This window comes from Sceloporus occidentalis, unplaced genomic scaffold (genome assembly GCF_023333645.1).
Source record: "Sceloporus occidentalis isolate IW3139 unplaced genomic scaffold, rSceOcc1.0.p SCAF_6, whole genome shotgun sequence".
Lineage (NCBI taxonomy): Eukaryota > Metazoa > Chordata > Lepidosauria > Squamata > Phrynosomatidae > Sceloporus > Sceloporus occidentalis.
Genome location: NW_028316986.1, coordinates 56,081,170 through 56,101,792, shown reverse-complemented (window position 1 = coordinate 56,101,792; position 20,623 = coordinate 56,081,170). Strand labels below are relative to the sequence as shown.

The 20,623-nt window shown below is 40.2% G+C and overlaps 1 protein-coding gene across 1 annotated transcript in view; it reads right to left on the bottom strand.

Moving 5' to 3' along the window:
* RNF212 (ring finger protein 212) overlaps positions 1-17,398 on the bottom strand; it is a 37,899-nt gene extending 20,501 nt beyond the window's left edge. Inside the window, exon 1 of the mRNA XM_089529729.1 lies at positions 17,226-17,398. Coding sequence (XP_089385855.1) covers positions 17,226-17,262 — 37 coding nt within the window. The 5' untranslated portion in view covers positions 17,263-17,398. The remainder of the gene's footprint in view (positions 1-17,225) is intronic.
* Positions 17,399-20,623: the final 3,225 nt, after the last annotated feature.

The following is a 20,623-nucleotide window of genomic DNA, read 5'->3' as shown; positions in this document are numbered from 1 at the left end:
TCTGTCAGGAGCTTCTTGTCATGAGTATAGGTTACACATCAGGACTATCAAATGTAATGGCACTCCTGTTTCTTTGAGACCATCCCATAACTTTCTGTGATCTATGTAGACAAAGGCTTTGCTCTAATCAACAAATCACATGCAAATTTTCTTTTGGAATTCCCTGATGCACTCCATTAGTTGTCCTGTCTTTGCAATGTTACGTATCTTCAGATACAGTAATTCAGTTTAACTGGCTTGTGGATCTGATTAAACTTGTTTTCTGTTCACACATTATCTCCATCTTAAGTGCTATTGTAGGGATGGGCATTTGGAAGAAGGAATCAATAGACAGAAGTGGAGTGCTTAACTCTTATACCACCATACTCCTGCACAAATTCTATTTCCTAAACTTTTTTTCCTTTAGCTACCTTTGGGAACAGAAGTAAAGCTCAGCTTGTGTGGAAGAATCATTAGGTTGTAGAAGGTATCACTGCTCCCCCATCTGACTATCCTTTGCAATTGCACTCACAAGTGCATCTTGCATGTTATCTGACAAACCTTTACCAAAGTAAGGAATATTCTGCCTTGAGGGGAAAAAAAGAGTAAATATAATTTGGAAAGTTCAAGCACAGAACATAGTCTGCTATGTATAAACAGATGGGAAACAAGCTGGATTCACAATAAAAAGTACTATTCGGAAAGCATGAACATATAACATTGAGGAAGAATCATATGGGAAACCTGTTCTAGGATTTTAGAACTAACGTTGTCGTTGTAGTGCACCTTCAAGTCGTTTTCAACATATGGTGACTCAAAGCAAACCTATCATGGAGTGTTCTTAGCAAGATTTGTTCTTGCTAATGGTTTCCCATTGCCTTCCCCTCAGACTGAGAGCATGTGACTTGCCCATGGTCACCTTGTGGGTTTTATTGCTGAACAGGGAACTGAACCCTGATCTCCAGAGTCACAACACGCAAACAACTATGCCATACCTCTTAGAGAACTTTATTCTTCAAAAATGCATCTAGGCACACAACTCTGGTCTTCTAGCATCTCATAAATTCTTATAGCTCTGTATTCTCTTATAACTTTCTTCAGGGATATGTGTTTCAATAAAATGGTCCCAGCTTTCCTTAAATTAAAAATAGCACTCAGACATATGTGCTTGGATACAGGCCCATTTACGAAAGGGTAAAATGATATGCTTTATAATCATGTAACTCAGTTGTCATGATAGCGTAGTGTAGTGGTTTGAGCATTGGACCAAGACACTGGAGATCACACTTTGACTCCCAGCTTTGCCACATAAACCCATTGAGTGGCCTTGGACAAGTCACACTCTCTCAGCCTCAGAATGCCATTGGCAAACCCACGGTGAAGAAACCAGCCAAGAAAACCACATAATAGGTTTGCCTTAGGGTGCTATGAATCAGAAATGACTAGAAGGCACACAACAACACAGGTATCACAACTTGGAACCATATGGACCAAATTATGAGTCAGCTGTGAAGAATATAGAACAATGCTACTCAAAATGGTGGTCTCTGGCAGGTTTCCAGGAAAGGAAGAAACAGTTGTACCCAATGGACACAAGTGCTAGTCCCTGGCACATGGAGGGGGGTTGCCAGTCCCCCACATCTAGGGTTGCCATAAGTCAGGACCTCAAAACCGGGACAAATGTAGGACAAATGTAGGGCAACATTTTCAAATGTAGGACACAATTTTTTAAAATGGAGGACGCGCAAAAACATTGAGGGTTTTTTAAAAATGTTAATATAAATGCATGTTTTTTAGGCATGATCAAAATGGAGGACATTTTGGCATTATTCCTAGACAGATGGCAGAAATGTACTTGCCCTCGGGTTCAACTGTACTTCTCAGAAGTGTGTACTTGGTCAAGGGACTGTGGTTTTTCTTCACTGCGCATGAGTTTGTAAAAATCACAGCAAGTTACATTGGCCGTGCCTCAGAGGCTTGTTGATATCAATATCATCATCATCATCATCATCATCATCATCATCATCATCATCATCATCATCATCACTATAATTGTCCAAGAAAGGCAGACTTGTTAGCATTCAAAGCGCCATAAATACACAGAAAATGCACTTGCATATATTTAATAATAAAAAATAATGGGGAAAAAATAAAAAACAAGGCAGAGGTGTATATATTTAATAATAAAAATTAATGTAATAAAATAAAAAACAAGCAATAATAAAAATAAATGAAATAAAATAAAAACAAGCAATAATAAAAATTAATGAAATAAAATAAAATAAAAAGCAATAATAAAAATAAATGAAATAAAAAAACAAAAAATAAGTATTTAATATTTTTAAAAATTAATTTTAAAAAACCCCAAGGCAGACCTGAAATGGCCGCTGACTCACCTTTCCACCTCCTCCTCTACTTCATCCTCCTCCTCCTCCCTCCCCTCCTCCTTGGCGCAAAGGCTCCTTGGGAAGCCCTGTGCGAGGGCGCGCAAGTGGGGGATGCGCGCGCGCTGCCGCTGGCCCATGCTGCGGCTGAGGCGGCGCGCGCAAGGGAAGAGGAGCCCATCTCCTTTGGCCAGCTGGCCAATGGCCGGCTGGCCCAAGGGGACGAGCTCCTCCGTCATAGCCCCGCACGCGGCAGGGAAAGCCCTGCTGCGGATGGCGCGGCGGCGGCAGCGCCGGCAAGGAGGAGGAAGGCGGCGCTGCCCAGGAGCAGGAGGGCAGCACTGCCCAAGAAGAGGAGGAGGAGGTGGGTTGGTGCCCAGTCGCATTAGCAGCCGTGGCAATGGCTGCATGAGCGGGGCCGGCCTGGAGGCGGGACAAAGGCCGGGGTTGGGGGGGAACCGGACCGGTGCAGGCAGGGGGCCCCAAAAGCGGAATTGTCCTGGGGGCCGCCGGGATATGGCATCCCTACCCACATCAGATAGCTTAAAACGCACTGGTATAGAACAACCTCATAAAATTGACAGTGTTTAAAAGATTTCCAAACCACAATGTTACTGGGTGCTGCTATTACAAGTTATTTTGTTCTCTCTGATATAGTCCCATACAAGACATGCATTGATAGTTGAGTTCTACACAAAAAAGGCCTGAGGAAACAAGGAACTTTCTTAAATACAGTGGGCTCTTGGTATCCACTGGGGTTTGGTTCCAGGATCTCCCATGGATAACAAAATCCATGGATGCTCAAGTCCCATTAAATACAATAGTAAAATACTGTCCCTTATTTAAAATGGCAAAATCATGGTTTATTTTTTGGAATGTATATATATTAAAATATTTTCAATAAATCAATGGATATGGAGGGCTAGCTGTATATTTTAACTACTCTGTTTATTCAGTACTCTGATGGTTCCATACACATGGGGAAAATTCAGGGCTGCATACATGTCTCCCCACCACTATTCATATGGTATGACATTGGGTGTATGTACCTAGCAATAGGTGTGACTCCTAATTTTTTTAAGCTGAAGGATAGCACCATTCAGGATGTGCATGTAGATGGGTTCTTAATGGATGCAATCCTATATAGGGCCATGGAATTTCTGGAAGAAATGGTAAGAAGTAACAGGTCTCACATCCACTGTATACATGGGTTTTACAGTCGGCCCTTCTTATACACGGATTTTTTATACACGGATTTTTTATACACGGATTTAAGCATACACGGTTTGAAAATGTTCCAAAAAAGTATAAATTTACCTTGATGTTTCATTTTTTATTAGGGACACCATTTTGCTATGTCATTATACTCAATGGGACTTGAGCATACACGGATTTTGTTATACACGGGGGATCTTGGAACCAAACCCCAGCGTATAACAAGGATTCACTGTATATGCTTAAAGGATGTATAACAAAGTACAGTGGTCCATCCACATTTGCTGGGGTTAGGAGTGATGGACTCCCGCGAATGTGAGAAAACCGCAAATAATAATAATAAAAACACTATTCTTTTGTGAACCTTGAACAATCAGAAAGAAATGGTGTCACTATCTCAGCCATCCATAAAAAACCTGTTTTTAAGAATATTTCAGATTTCAGAATTCTGGACAAGGGAGACTCAACCTGTACCAAAAATGTAGCCCTTACATTTTACTGCATTACTTATAATTTGTTGTTTACAGACACTGCTTCTGCATTTTCTGCGGGCCAGTAAGCATAGACCGATTAAAGCACAGAGGAATAACTTATACAGTAATAAAATGATTTATTCTCTACACTTGCAGTACCCTGTTTTTACTGCTGGGGGTGGAGGATGAAAGGAAAATGATACTTTCATAAAGCTCTGGTGTATGGACTGTTACAGACAGCCAAAATAAAGCTGCTTCGAGTCACAGTGGAGGTACGGTGTTTCAATGATGCATGCGTCCTAAGAGTCCAGAAGCCACACCAAAGCCATGCTCCAGTCCTTAGGGCTGGAGCGTGGCTTTGTTGTGACCTCTGGACTCTTAGGACGCATGCATCATTGAAACACCGTACCTCCACTGTGACTCGAAGCAGCTTTATTTTGGCTGTCTGTAACAGGCCTATAATTCTTTACTATCTTAATTATTGGTGTTTTAACATGAAATTAGCTTAGCATGAATTATTTTCTGTGATTTAGAATATATATATATATATATATATATATATATATATATATATTTGTCAGAGCTAGGGATTAGAACAACTGTCCCACACATGAGATAAGCTTTTGTTTTTCAAACTGTTTTTCAATCCACTTCTGTTGGTGTCCTGAATATTCTGATTTTATCTTTCAATATGAAAATGCAGCAACATCAGGGGGGAAACTCTGCTTCCTTCTTGACTGCAACATATGTTGTTTTTTTTAAATGCTACTTACTTCTGTTCTAATCCTTAGTTACATCGGTGTCTGATGTATATGTATTTGAGATATGGATGTGTTTTTATACATTTGTGCAATGTTTCATACCTGTCATTAGTCCTTTGTGGCACATTCTTCCAATAATGTATGGTAAACAATTTTTTGTCAATAACCTTTTTGGTAAACACAGGAGAATCTCTCTTTTCCTAAGCATAATTACAGCCTTAAAATCATAGCAGACCAGAAAGGGCACCCCATCAAATAAACCCCCTTTAACACTTCCTCTGTTCTCTACTCCAACTCTTCCAACATAAAAATAACTTTAAAAATGCATTAATTTCAGGCCTCTGTATAGCATCACTTGCTTGAATTAGAAAGGGCCATTAGTGTCATTCCACTGACATTAAAGTCACTGTGCACGACCTCTTTATTTTGTATTTCAACCAGTAGTATGACTAAAAGCTGAGTATACAAAGTCATTGGTGTTAATGTAGTGAGCAATACATTTCTGGAAACAGTCCACCTTTCACTTTATTGTCTTTTCATTCCCCCCCCCCCCCCATAAAGAACCCTGGAGGTCCTTTGAAAGCAGGATAGAAAGTATTCTAAAACAAGATAGATTCACTATCTTTCAGTTAAAAGGGAATATCCCCAGTATAATCAAATAATATTTCTGCCACACTGAAATGTTCAAATTAATTTGGACACTATAGTCCTGTTGAAGCAGCCTAGAATTGCAGTGGTTAATAATTTTTATATTGGAAACAAAATTAAATTATTACTAGACTAGATAGATTACTAGATAGATATACAGTAGGTGGTAGATACAGGATTCCACATACTTGAGTTTTAGTGTTGATGGATTGGATTTTTAGACTGCTTCTTAGGAGTTTTTAAAGAGTATTTTAATGCATTTTAAATGATTTTATCTTTGTATTGTTTTAACTGATTTTGATTTATTCATTGTCTCAGGCAATTAGTGATACAGATATAATTAAATAAAATTAAAAAGAAAATGCAGTCTAGAATTCTCTTGGCTTTTTTGGCTGTCGTATCACACTATTGACTCTTGTTTGAGTCCATCATTTGGTCAGTTTTATAGAGCAAAGTGTAGGAGCCAGTAGGCCAACCTGCCCCACCTTGGCACTCTCCAGATGTGATAGATTGTAATTTGGCCATGCTGGCTGAGAATGCTGGGAGTGACAGTGTAACCTATTTGGAGAACACCAAGTTGAAGAAGGCTACTGTAGGAGTTATTCATCTTTATGTGCTGTTTTATGAGCCTCTCTAGCACATTCTGTGTGAGTTATTGTGACCTGTGTGCAAGATATTTTACAAGAAAAACCTTTTGCATCCATTTCTTTCTGTCCTCTGCCTTGGATATGACTGTTTCCTTGCCTCTAGAGTTCAAAATGAGGACAAGAGGAAGGAGTAAAATAATGGGTGGCATTTTTTATATTCATGCTTTTAGTGTGTGTGTGTGTGTGTGTGTGTGTTATGTGCTTTCAAATCATTTCTGATTTATGGCGACCCTAAGATATGGTGACCTTTTGCATCCATTTTCTAGGACAGGGGTAGGCAACCCTTTTTAGCCAGGGGCCGGGTTGCTGTGCCTCAGACAACTGGGGGGCCGAAGCCAAAAAATAAATAATTAAATAATTTTTTAAAAAATTAAATAAATAAATAAACCGAGACAAATGTAGGACAAAATTTTCAAATGGAGGGCACTTTTTACATAAAAAATGGAGGACAGGTGAAAAAAATTGCTGATTTTTTAAAAAATGTTAAGATAAATGCATGTTTCTGAGGCTTCTATAGACAATTGCTCCACCATGCCCCTTGCGCGAGACGCCAAAGGCCCCGGCGGCAATCGGTGGCAGGACTGGGCTGGGGCCGATCCCAAGGCCTCGCCGGGCCGCATTCGGGCCGCGGGCCGCAGGTTGCCTACCCCTGTTCTAGGACATGTCCTACATTTCAGCCTTCTTCCCAGGAGAAATTCCAAAATATCTTCCATTTTGAACATGACTAAGAAGCATGAATTTACATTTATATTAGTGTTTTGTAGCTTTTATTTTGTAATGTCCTACATTTTTCTTACATATCCTATATTTTGTGGTGCTTGTCCTCCTTTGCAGTTAGCACATCTGGTCACCCTGCCTTACACAGATATCATGGGGATTTCTTGGCAAGATTTGTTCGGAGGAGGTTTGCCATTCCTTTCCTCTGAAGCTAAGAACATGTGACTTGTCCAAAGTCCTTAAATGGCAATTTAACATAAATATGATAGATTTTTTGCCATTCCAACATAAATACAATTGAATTAGATTTTTTTAGTATACAAACAGATCTTGTAGCACCTTTGAGACTAAAAGAAAAAAGTTGGTAGCATAAGCTTTCATAGATTTAAGTGTACTTCATCAGACTGACATTTGATGAAGTTGACATAAGTGTATGAAAGTGTATGCTACCAGCCTCTTTTTCTCAGCCTCAAAGGTGCTACAAGGTCCCTTTCCATATTGACCCAGAGTAACACAGCTATGCCTTAGAATTTTTTTGGTTCATTAATGATTAATTAAAGGTACTAACCTTTCATACTAACATTGCTGTCTCAGCATTTCCATGATATTATGCATGGCTTTGGAGACCAGTGCATTCCAGTCTGGCTTTGATCTTCAACCTGATTTCGTGGAAGAGCAGGGTATCTAATCCCAAACCTTAGCTTGAAATGTAGCCTGGTATAGTAGCCCATTATTTTTATGGCCCCCTTAGCTTTCAATTCAATGGCTTTACAATGTAATTAAGACCTCTGCATTGTAGTAACTGCAGCATCAGCATGTTCATTCAGCCTCCTTCACCACAAACAACATAAACACTGAAACCACATATAAACAATGAAAGATTATTTAGCGTTTTCCTCACGTAATATTTTTAATTAGAGAAAATGAACAAGCTGAATCATTTATTTCTCTGCATGCGGTTAAAAAAAATCCCTGCGTAATTGCAGGAGAGAAAGCTGTTCTACATGCCATTTGGTGGCATTTTTTTACACAGATAAATGTTGTTTTGTCTGAAACGGTGCCAAGCTTCTCTTTAATCATTCAGAATACATTTTAGTTTGAAGAACAGCCAACCACACCCATCTTGACAGATCTAAGTTACAGGCTGCCTTAAACAAAAGGGAAGAGAAAAATTAAGTTATTTTTCTGGAATAAGTTTATTGCCAGGATATCAGGTAAATGATGTGTTTGAAAGAGTTTTAATCCTTCGAGGAGTGCATTAAGATCACAGTGTCAACAAGACTTAAAAGTAGATTATTTGACACCTCAAATGCAGTCAAGGGGGAAAGCATCATTTTCTCATATCAAATAACCACTGAATCCTAAAGCCTGAACCTGAGCCTGCTTCCAGATCAAGTACTGCACTACCAATCCAAAAGGCATTGTGCAGCTATTCTGACTTTTTTTTTGGGGGGGGGCAATGGGGGGGGGACGGGAGGAGAAGAAAAATGACACAGAAAGGTAGGAAAACACAGGAGGAGTGTAAATGGGAAACAGTGTCATCTGGACTCCCCAGAAAATTCCATGACTGAGTGTGTGATTGCAGTGCATTGTACACTAAATTCCTTCTCTAGATGCACCCTATGAGCCTAGGACTTTGTCACACAGGCAAAAAAACCGGGAGCATGTGATGCTCCCATCAATACCACACAATAGCGCAAGATTATCATGTGTCATTGTGTGATATAGTGATTATCCCACGATTATCATGTGAATAAAGAGAAATTATCATGGGATAATCGCTATATCATGCAACATCATGTTTGCACAAGAACAATTCCCAGAATCCCATAGCCTTGAGCCAGGGCAGTTAAAGTGGTGTCAAACCGGATTATGTCTGCAGTGCAAATCAGGTGATAGATTCAGAATCAGAGAGGTTGTTTTGATGGTGTTGTCTCATGTTGTGGGTTTTCTTAAGAAACAAGATTGACTGCCAAAACCATATAGTGGCATCACAAAGGAGGGGAGCATTTTACTTTGCTACTCACTTTGGTGCACTTCCTTGGGACTATCAAGAACCACCCTGGACACCCACAGGGTGCTCAGAAAGCCAATGGTAACGACACGGATACATCCTGTGGCTTTCAGTTCTTGAAATGATAGAGAAGCTACTTAATCTCATGCGTGCAAGAATTTCATGATAATACATTTTTGATCTACAAGTCCACTGTGTTGACGCAAGGGAACAAAATACAAACAAGGAAGCTGCTTCTGCCCTGCCAAACCACATACCTTGGCAGGCTACTGTAGAGGAGATAACAAAAGCGCATTCAAAAGACTTGGCAGTCTTTCTGGCACGGAACACCTTGAGATTATCAAGTCAGTCACGCAATACTGGTTGGACCATTTAGCCCAAGTGTGGCATCACCTTCCAAAATCGAGGTCCTGTTTTTTGTTGCTGTTGTTTTTGGTCCTCTTCTGAAGCTGGCAAACTGAGGAAGTGGCAGGAACAAATTATTGTGGACATTCAGTGTTTTCCTTTCTCTTAAGGAGGTCATAGCCCACACATGACAGTACAAAGTGTGCCTGGGTGTGGTAAACCATTTGGAGTCTGACAGTCTGGCATAAATCCAATTGATAGTTGCTACAAGAATATACCCATTAAACCAAGGGCATAGAAAGTTCCCAATGATGCAAGTCGTCTACTCAGTTTGAGAGAAACAGCTGGGGTCATGCCTTTGTGCGCCTATGTGTCGAAACTTGGTGTTTGCTGGGGAGACTATTTTCATTTTCAGTTTTTCCCATTCTAGCAGATTGGATGTGGGACACATGTAAAGTATACCTTCCAACAGATGAAAACTGTGGGACACATGTGGCCAAGCAACATCAGTGTGTGGTCAAGATGGCAAACATTATTAATGAAGAATAACACACAAGTTAGGAGAGGCTGCAGCCCCTTGCTTTTGCCTGACCCTATTGGAAATGACAAGATTCCACCCCTCCCTCCCCACAACTGAGTTAATTGTGTGCAAATTTCTTTTGCACTTTGAATTTAGTTTGTAGCAACTGAAGTAAGCTCTGGACAAAGGGGGAAAGTGGAAGAAGGAGAGAGAAACTACGACATTTTAAAAGCAGCTGGAATAGAAGACAGTGGATGAATCAGGAATGTTTCTGACAATTTGGGAAAGTTGAGGGGTATGGTAAAGTTATCAGACCTCTAAAGTACCTTTGACACTTGAGTGCTCTGGGATTGAAAAAGCACCTTGATAAAACCACACTTCTGTTATTCTGTTAACCAGTGCTTTCTGTCAATAATGGATTGGATCATTGCTTTTAAAAATTGAAATTTAATCCAAACAAGATTGAGGTGCTCCTGCTCAATTGAAAGGGAGGTTAGGGAATAAGGATTCAGCCTGTGCTGGATGGGGTTGCCCTCCTCCTGAAATGTAAGGTTGTCAGCTTGACTATACTTCTGGACTCATCACTGAGCCTACACGCAGGGTTTCAATAGTGGCCAGATATGTATTTGCCGAGTGAAAGCTAATGCTCCAGCTGCACACATTCCTGGAGATGTCAGATCTGGCCAGGGTGACACAAGCCTTGATTACATCCTGCTTGACCAGACTGTTGACCAGGGCTGATTACAGGGCATATATAAACCCTATATTACTAAATCTTCATTGGCTATAGATCTGCTTTGGGGCATGGTCCAAAGTGCTGGTTGTGACCTATAAAGCCCTATGTGGCTCAGGCTCAAGCCATCTGACAGGCTGTATCTCCCTATATGGTCCTGCCCAAGTATTAGGATTCTCAGGGGAGGGCTTTATGTGGTACCGGCACATTTAGCAAAGACACAGGAGAGGACCTTTTCAGCAGCAGCTCTTAGACTGGAATTATCTCCTATGGAAGACTAGGGCTGCATCCACACAGTAGAAATAGTCCAGTTTGACACCACATTAAATGCTATGGAATTCTGGGAAATGTAGTTTGTTATGTCTGCAGTGCGGATGAGCCTAGGTTATCCCTTCTCTGCCCTCTTTCTTCTCTCAAGCAAAGACCTTTTTATTTGGACACCTTACAAGGACAGCCTTATTTGGCTGTTAATTGGCTGTCGTAGAGCAGGTGTTTAACTGGCATGCTTTATGTTTATCTTAATAATTATGTCTTCGGTGCTTTTAAGCTTATTTAAACAAGTGTTTTAATGGGATTGCTTATTTAATTATTTAAACTTTTATGCTACAAATAGTTTTAGCTGTATTTGACTTTAACCTATGGTGTAAGCTGCCTTCAGTCCCATGTTAGGAAAAAACTGGGACAGAAATTAAAAATAAGTACAATACCACTTTAAAAATAATAATAATAATATTCACTATTTTGTTTTTTTTTTAAGTGGCTAGCAGCAAAATCGTTAGTATGACATTTTAATTAAATTATATTTGCATTAGAATTCTTGCACAAAGAGCAACAATCACCTGTTTCTGAAATGTTACCTTGGGGGTATAATGTTCTTTTGTGGGTGCTGGATGAGAGGGAGTAGACATACACCATCGGATTGTGGACTAACAAAGAATGCCTTAGATGGCCCCGCACCAACTAGGGATTTTCTGCATTTATTTTACAAGATGCATTATATTGCAGGAGGGAATTCTGGAAGGGCTTCGAGCCATTTTTAATTGAATTTTTGAAAATAAGTAATATTGTGGGTAATGTGTTAATAACATATTACATTACTTGCAAGTAATAAACAGCATATTACTCTTGGGGGGGAAAGACAAATGAGTAAGATGATGCTATTTTGAGTAACCATTCCAAGCCCTGAATGACCTGTACCTGGCATTCATTTTCCTATTCTTGCATTCATGTGGATGTTACCAAGCAAGGTCTAATTATTATTATTATTATTAATTGTATGCATCTGTTACTTAGTAGCACTATCAGGATGGATAAACTGAAAAATATGAAAGAATTGTACATATACTTTTTGATAAAAACACAAAACCTGTCACAGATTTTGCTTACTATATATTAAACAAATTTGGATAATGGGCCATCATTCATTTGGCTCCTGAAGACAATAACAGCCATTTTCAAAATGGCACCCATGTCCAAGTGTATCATAAGAGACAATGAGGCTGAACCTGGTGTTTGCATGTTATTTGACATGTTTAGATTTTATAGTGGTTTGTATCATCCTATAATATCAACATTTTGCTGAAAGCTATGCTGGAAGATCCAATCTCAGTAGGATTACTTGTCCCATACATGTCATACGGTCCTCTAAAGCTGCCCTTATAAGGTGGAATTAAGTGCATGTTATTTTTCTTTGCACACACTTTGTTGCTTGTTTCATCTGTGTTATTACCATGTAAAACATGCCAAATCCTGCAGTGTTTGTACACTCAGAATTTCATGAGTCTTAGTAATTACAAGCTGCTTATCATCATTACTGAAAATTCTGAGGGCAGTGTCTCATAGGAACCAGAACAACTCTGTTGTGGTCCTCTTAAAAATGACAAACGCATTTTTCTTTAAAGTTGAAGTGACCATTGGACCCATCTGTAGATCCTTTAGCAACGAAATTAACTTTATCTGTGCCAGATTTTATGCTTTTATCACAAAGTGCATGATATCTTGGTAGATCTGACCAGGATTTAACCATGAGGGAAGGGGCAGGGCATTGCCCCTCTCCAAATAAATTTTTCCTTCAGTCCCTAAATTTCTAACATTGCAGAGAAGGAGACATTGAAAACCATTCACATCTAGAACTCATATTTACTGTCTTAACATTTCTTTGGTTACTTGGCCTATCTCTTTTCTTTGGAAGTCTAAACTGTATTGCTAAATATTCATCTGAAGCTTTAACTTACTACAATGCTAGATATGTGGGGACCAGAGGAATTTTTTATTTGGAGGCAACAGTATTTTTATTTGGGGGGCAGTGCCTTCATTTTGCCTGCCTTGTAGCTACACCACTGGATCTGCTCCACTTTTTGCAGTATAGCAGCTTCTTTCATGTGGCCATGAACAGACCTTTCTGTCATATGTACGTATATACATCCTGTCTGGTTTATAGCCCATAGAACTTTAAAGAGAGATTGGACAAAAGCATCATGGAGAAGGCCATAGTGGTACTAGTAATGATGCTATGTATTACCCAGCGTTTGAGGGGGTGAGAAACTTTTCTGGACTATAATGTCCAGATTTCCTCAGACAGCTGAGTAACTGGTTGTGGGCTTCTGGAAACTGTAATCCAGAAAACTACACTTTCCAACCTATAGTGTTACCACTAGTATCAGAGGCAGTTTACAGCTTGATACTAGATGTTGACATTCACGACAAGGACGGGGTTATTGAACTCATGTGTTTTTTCTACATCGTTTAATGCATGAATATAGAAGTGGACTAGATAGGCTTTTGATTTAATCCATCCTAGTTTTTCTGATGCTCTTATAGCTCTTATAGCTTCTATCTTTCATCAGAGTTGTCAGAGGCAGATGCATTTCTCCCTTCCAGTCATATAATTTTTGCTCTGCTCTCTTCATTCTCATTATTAAAATAAAGTAGCCTTATACAGTTTTAAAAACAGTTTGTTTATGAACCACAAGAAGGCTGGGATAGGTGTGTTTCTGCTTTCAGAGTGGAACGCAGGTGTTGTTTACAATATTTTCTGTGCGGAAGGCCATGCTCTAATGAGTTTATTATGTACCTCTTCAAGGATTATAACCACATATATCACTCTGACATTTTAATTTTTCACAGTCCCCACAATTTGGCATTACTTACATTCTGGGTAATTATCACGCATACATCTCCACCAGGCCTTAGAGTAACAATGTGTTGGTGGCAATGTGGGAAATTAAAATAACAGCCACAGGATAATTTAAATTGAAAAATAGTTCCAATGCAGCTGGACCCTGGATCTAAATGAAATCAGGTTGATGCTTTAACTGCATTTTTGTTTAACCTCCTTTGTTCCAACTATTATCTTCATTATTCCCATTAAGGTGGTCTATAATTTAAATCATATACAATACATATTTGGTTTAATTGTAATTAATTAGGAATTTATTTCTGCTTTCTTCTTCTTTCCTTTAAGAGTAGTATCCCAAAAGTATAAATTACTTGCCTCTGCTTGATTTTTAGGTAGCCAGGAAATATATGGATTCAGAATGCAGTTTTGTTTAGTGTTTTAAATATAGAATTTACCTACAGTTTTTGACAAGCAATACTGACTGGACTTCAGATCCTTATTGCATTATTTATAACTTTGTAGTGGTGTATAAAATCATATGGTTCAGGTGCACGGGTATGAACCTGGAACCAGACAAATGCACATTGTTTCTCTTCAGATAATCTGTATCTGTTTGTTATTGACCCTTAGAACAAAATTTCATTTGAACCAATAAGGTCAGGGTCTCTATAAAATCTCTGAGAACCAATCCAATTAACTGGAAAACAAAATTTGCTTAGCTCTGTTGTTCTTGGTCCTGGAGACCATATGGGTGACTAGGGTTGCCAAATCTCAGGGCCTGGCCTCTCATCTCCAGTTCTCAGAGCAAGCAGGAGGAACCTCAGCACACAAGCATTGAGTGCATATATATGTCTGGTATGTGTATTTGTATTGTCCTCATTGGGTAGATTTTGTGTTTTAATTTAAATCACAGTCTTTGTGCTAATGTGATTGATCTTTCATGTATCATGCTTTATGGCATCACCAGGAGCTGCTCTTTGTAACATCACTTTGGACAGCTTCTTGGGACATCACAAGACATGATCCCACAGTTTCAGGGTTTGGCCCTAAAATCTTAGAGCCTGACATAATCATGACCTGGCAACCCCATGGATGAGTTTTTCTTGGCCTATTTCACTATAGTTTGATTCCAACACAAATGTTTCAGCACATTACATCCCTTTCCCCCCAGTTATTATACTAAAGATGTATTGTGATAAATATTGTGTCCAGTTCTGGGCGCCACAATTCAAAAAGGGTGTGGAGAAACTGGAGCCTGTCCAAAGGAGGGCGACTAAAATGGTGAAGGGTCTGGAAACCATGCCCTATGAGGAATGCCTTAGGGAGCTGGGTATGTTTAGCCTGGAGAAAAGAAGGTTAAGAGGTGATATGATAGCCCTGTTTAAATATTTGAAGGGATGTCATATTGAGGAGGGAGCAAGCTTGTTTTCTGCTGCTCCAGAGAACAAGATACAGAGCAATGGATGCAAGCTCCAGGAAAAGAGGTTCCACCTCAACATTAGGAGGAACTTCCTGACAGTAAGGGCTGTTCAACAGTGGAACACACTTCCTTGGAGTGTAGTGGAGTCTCCCTCCACAACACTCCGAGATCTTCAAACGGAGGCTGGATGGCCATCTGTTGGGGATGCTTTGATCTGGATTTCCTGCATGGCAGGGGGTTGGACTGGATGGCCCTTGCGGTCTCTTCCAACTCTATGATTCTATGATTCTATGAAATGGAAGTCTCTCTATTTATCAGAGCCTTCTCCACAGATAACAATGTTTTAAATGTGGGAGGAGGCACAGTTACATTTTAATGAGGGTCTACATCACACAAGTGGTGAGATGGAAACTCAGATGAGATGAGCCATTGGGGAGAAGAGAGAACTTTATCTAGATTGTTCTAATGAGAGGTTTTAAGAAGGCCAAAACAACAACAACATCAATGACAACAACAACCCAACAACATGCTTCAGCCTGTCTGCTTGTCTGCCTTCTCTCTGGTTCAAGCCTGGTAGAAGATCGTGAGAACCTTATAACTAATAAGTCTATGAAACCCATCTGATGTACAGTACTGTATTAATAAGAGTAGGGAAAATGCACCAGCCAGGGGCATCAGGTTTCGGATTTATTTTCCTAGTTTGTCTGGATTAACTTGGTTCTGTAATTTATACTTTCTATCTGTGCCTAGAGGGCAAATTGGTCCTTCATGTAGTTATATCCTTTTTTTATAAAACTCCTTTTTTTAAAAGAACAAAGTTTCTCTTTAAGGCACTCTGCCTCTCTTGCACTCCTTTCTCACATGCCTTGGCTTGGCCCAGTTCTTTCCTAGGTTGGCAAGTGAAATACCAGTAGAATTCTCCAGCAGTGTCCCAATGCATTGCTAAGGTATATCATGGGGTGGTGGCAGCAAAGTCTTTAGATAAAATGTGGTCTCAAGGGATCCCATCTAGCTCAGCAGGAGAGGAGGGGGACCTCCAGAGAATCTTCACCTGCATAAAGATGAAATCAGCAGTTGTACAAGTGGATTGAACTCAGGGTCAATAGGTCTAGGCTCAGAAGAAGGAGGAGTGAAGCAAGGAGTAAGGGATATCAGCAATCTAAGGCGGGGTATAGACCGCCCAAAAAGGGCGGTCTACCGGCACCTTGTTTTGCCACGCAATGAAGCCACAGCGGACAAACCGTGTGGCTTCCTTGCGCGGCAAAAAGAACCTGCAAAAAGTGGGTTCTTTCTGCAGCACCCTTGTGACGCTGCAGTGCGCCAATGGTGCACTTGCAACGTCACAAAGGGATGCGACATGCAGATGCTAAGCCTCCGTCACATCAAAATGGTGAAGCCCGTGTGTACACGGCGCCGCCATCTTGATGCCCTCGTCACGTGCTAGGGGTGAGGCACATATGGGCAGTGTGCCCTCGGCCAACCCTTAGCACGTGACGAGGGCACACCATAGGCCTAAGATATGCAGATGACATCATACTACTGGTGGAAAACACCACAGACTTAGAACAATTATTAAGGAAAGTCAAGGAAGAAAGTGCAAAGGCAGGATTACTGCTGAACATAAAGAAATAAAAAATAACGAGCATTTAGGATCTATATAAATTTAACCTAGGCAATGAGGAAACTGAAATAGTTAAAGCGTTCCAGTACCTTGGATCAAACATTGCTCAGAATAAAGACTGCAGTCAAGAAATCAGCAGAAGACTAGGACTAAGAAGGGCAGCTATGAAGGAATTAGACAGGATTCTAAAGAGTAAAGACAAGTGAGCACTAAAGTCAGAATCATACAAGCCATTTTATCCCACATCACCATGTACAGCTGTGAAATATGGAAAGTGAAGAAAGCGGATATAAAGAAAACCAAGTCATTTGAGATGCAGTGCTGGAGAAGAATGCTGAGGATACTGTGGACAACAAAAAAGACAAACAAATGGGTCCTTGTATAGATCAAGTCTGAAATCTCCCTGGAAGAGACCTAAAAGAGACAATTGAATCTACTTCCTAGCTTTTCAGATTAGCATACCAATAAAGATCTGAATAAAGATATATCTGATACTACCAATATTTTCTACATTACCTATTATAAGGATCCATTTTAGTAATTTCTTTTGTTTTTGCTGGTGAAATAAGGATAATGTATGCTGAGCTTCTTTCATCATAATGCCACGGGGAAGAAAAAAACGAAACACACCTGATATATTTGTCCCTTTGGAGGAGCCGTAATTCATCAAAGCCTCTTTCCCCAACAAGCAAGTCTGCTACCAGCACTGCCTATCATCATTATCCAGCAAAAACAGAAACAAAGACTCATGGGAGAGCAGTAGCTCAGCTGTCTGTAAAGAAAATCCGACCCACAGCCTTAGATTTGGGTGACTAGCGGAGAATGAAGAAAAGTCAAGCTCCAGTAACTTTTAATGACAGATCTTGTTAGGGTTAAAAAAACAGGACTGCCCTCATGCTGTGATTAAATATGAATAGGAACTCATCATCTCAACCATTCCAGGTTGCAGCATTGTGAACAGGCTTGTTTCTTTCTAAATTAATCATTCTGAGCTACTCAGCTACAGGGCCTGGGTACACAAATCAGCGTGAGACAGAAAAACTCACTGCAGGCTGCCAAACTGAAGCACAAATGATTACAGCTTTGCCATGCTTGCCTGTGTCTCTTGAATTGTGCCTACTCTGTCCAGTTCCCGTCCTGTTCTAAAAGGAAACTGGGTCAAACCAGGAAATGATACGCCTCAAACTGGCAGAATACCCACAGACAAAACTTTCTTCTTTCTCCCACACTAGCACAGATATTTAGAAAGCCAGGATGTCCCACTGAATATATTGACTTGGCATCTGGCCTGCATTGCATTCCCATTCCAGTTCGCCCAAACATTCACTCAGTAATCCTAAAGGAAAACTCTCTCTCCCTCCCTCATCCCTCAAGCTTTCAGCTGTAATTTGGACATGAAACTGGCTCCTTTCTTCCCAAGATTAATGTGAGGATGAATGCAATAGGAATAGCAAAGTGCTTTGCACACAGAGGCCCAATTCATTCTTTGTCTAGTCAATGCATTAACCATTGAGAAAGAACAATTCTGTGTGGTCAAATTCCACATTGCAGCAGTGATATGTACAAGAGCTGATAATTTTTGCTCAACAGCACCATGTAGTTCCCACAAGCACCAGCAACCCTAATAAAGGTATGGCACTGCTGGGTCGATCATTTGACGCCTCTTATATAGGATTGCTGTGATCATAACAAAGCAGTAATGCAAAAGCAGGTTCTCACATTGCTAAAGTAGCATATGAATCAGGTGAACAGCCAAACCCAATGGACAAGGAAAGGCCTGTGATCATAGATATTTTATAGCTTTAAACAAAATTGACACCAGCCATAGAAACTTTCAAATATGATTGGGTCTATAGTGTTGGAGGAAGGAAGACTGGCTTATTTCCTGTTGCCTCTATTAAAATATTTCATCTGAAGGTACTAGGACCATTGGAAACTATCTTGTACTCAGTCAGGAGTTTATTACATGATCCCCATTCTCTCTGTGATTATGTTAGTAAAAGGAATTGGATACATACTAGTCTGGGAGCATTCCATGGAGCATGTCTCTTCAATAGCACAGCTGGGCACCCATGCTGTCTTCCACACTCCTTCCTAACCTTGACTTCCTGGCCTATGCCCTACCTAGCATGTCTTATCCAACATCAGTGGTGGTTTTAAAGCTGTGTGTGATAAAGTCTTGAGTCAGGCCTAAGAGCTTATCACATGGTTTAATAATCCATTTTACCTCTATCCAGTTTAAGTCTTAGTTCGGGCTGCATCCTGATCTTATTGGAAGGTTTTTGCTACCAAATCTGCCACCCGAATACATCCTGGGTGCATCCCTGCTTCCAAGAGTGATCTGGTGGCCATTTTCTTAAGCTGGAAAACTCCTGGATCCAAAAAAAGCCGCGTGGCACGCTCCTGGAAGTGGGGATCTATGTTCTATATTCTGGAGGCAATAACAAACAATTGATTATAGAACTAGCTAATATATTTAATTGATTTAATCACTGTGTTTGTCACCTCATGCATTTTAGGAAGTAGACTCGTCTATGGAAGCTCATGCTAATAGCTTCTTTATTTCAGTCTCAAAGATGCTACGGGATCCTTTTGCATACTGTGTTTATCAATGAAGATTACAATTTTGTGTAGACTTTCCTGTTAAAAGTCCCCTTGAATTCAGAGGGACTTTTTTTCTAAGCAGAAACGTTTGCTAAGCACTTGCGTGTGTATGTGACTTCAAGTTACCTGTTGACTTGTGGTGAGCCCATAATTTAACTGGATTTTCTTAGGGAAGGAGTACTCAGAAGTGGTTTGGCCAGTTTCTTCCTCTGAAATATATCCCAGTGTCTGGCATTCATTGCCTATCTTGCATCCAAGTCCAGGGCCGACTCTTAGTTTCCAAGATTAGATGGATGCAGTGCCTTTAAGGAATTTAGATCCTTTGATAAGTACTTAAACAAGTTGAATTGATTGCAAAGGGATCTTGTAGCAGCTTTAAGAACTAACTGCTGGAAAGACATTGTAGCATAAACCTTCATAGACTTGGTCTGTTTCTTCAGATGCATGAAAGGTCACGCTACCAGCTTCTTTCTTTCAGTTAGGGGCTCTTCAGACTGGCCTGAAAGGCTGGCTGGGGGGCGTAGTCAGGGTGTAGTGTCTCCACGACGCACGGCCTGGCTCTGCCCCCAGGGCATCATGATCCTGCGCACCACTCTGCATGGTGTGCAGCATCATGGCATTCTTCCTGCGCTACATTCGTATGATGCAGCGCTGAAGGAGTACCACTAAGCCACGGCAACATGGCTATGGCACCCTTTCCAGGGTGCAAAAAGGATATGCTTTTTGTGGCTCCTTTTCGTGCCCTGGAAAGGCTGGATCGGGCCTGCAGTGTGCAGTTGCCATGGCCCTGATCCGCCTGGGAAAGAGCCACTGCTCTGCTGCTCCGCCGCCACTTAGTCTATAAATTGCTACAAGATCTCTGCACACTGATATTCCAAACTAACATGGCTATGTCTCCGAATTCCAACCCCTTGAATAGATTGGTTTAACTACAGATTAATTTGTGGAACTAAGACTGGGAAACATACCCACTGTGCAGACACAAGGGTTCTGCCTCTCAGAGTTTTCATTCCAGTGTGTATGCAAAACAAGCCAGTATTTTGTAGCATGTAACCTCTGTGGTCTTTCTTTGGTAACGTAATGACATGATTGATGATGATGATGAGCCAAGGGATTCAACTATGGTGTTCATAACATTTAAAAATTTTTGCCATTAGATTAGTTTTGTATGTTTTTACTCTTATTTCTATACTGTTTTAACTGAGTTATTTTTAGTCATTTTATTAAATGTTAAAGACATTGAACAAACACAAAACAACAATAACATTTACAGACTATGACAAAAAACAAGAGACAATAAAAATATAAGGATTAACAAAAACATCTTCCCACCAGATCAATCAGCTTTGTTTATCTGTTAATAAATGACTTCTCCTTGTTAATTAGAATTTTTTTAACATTACCTTCTGAATGTATTATCGAAA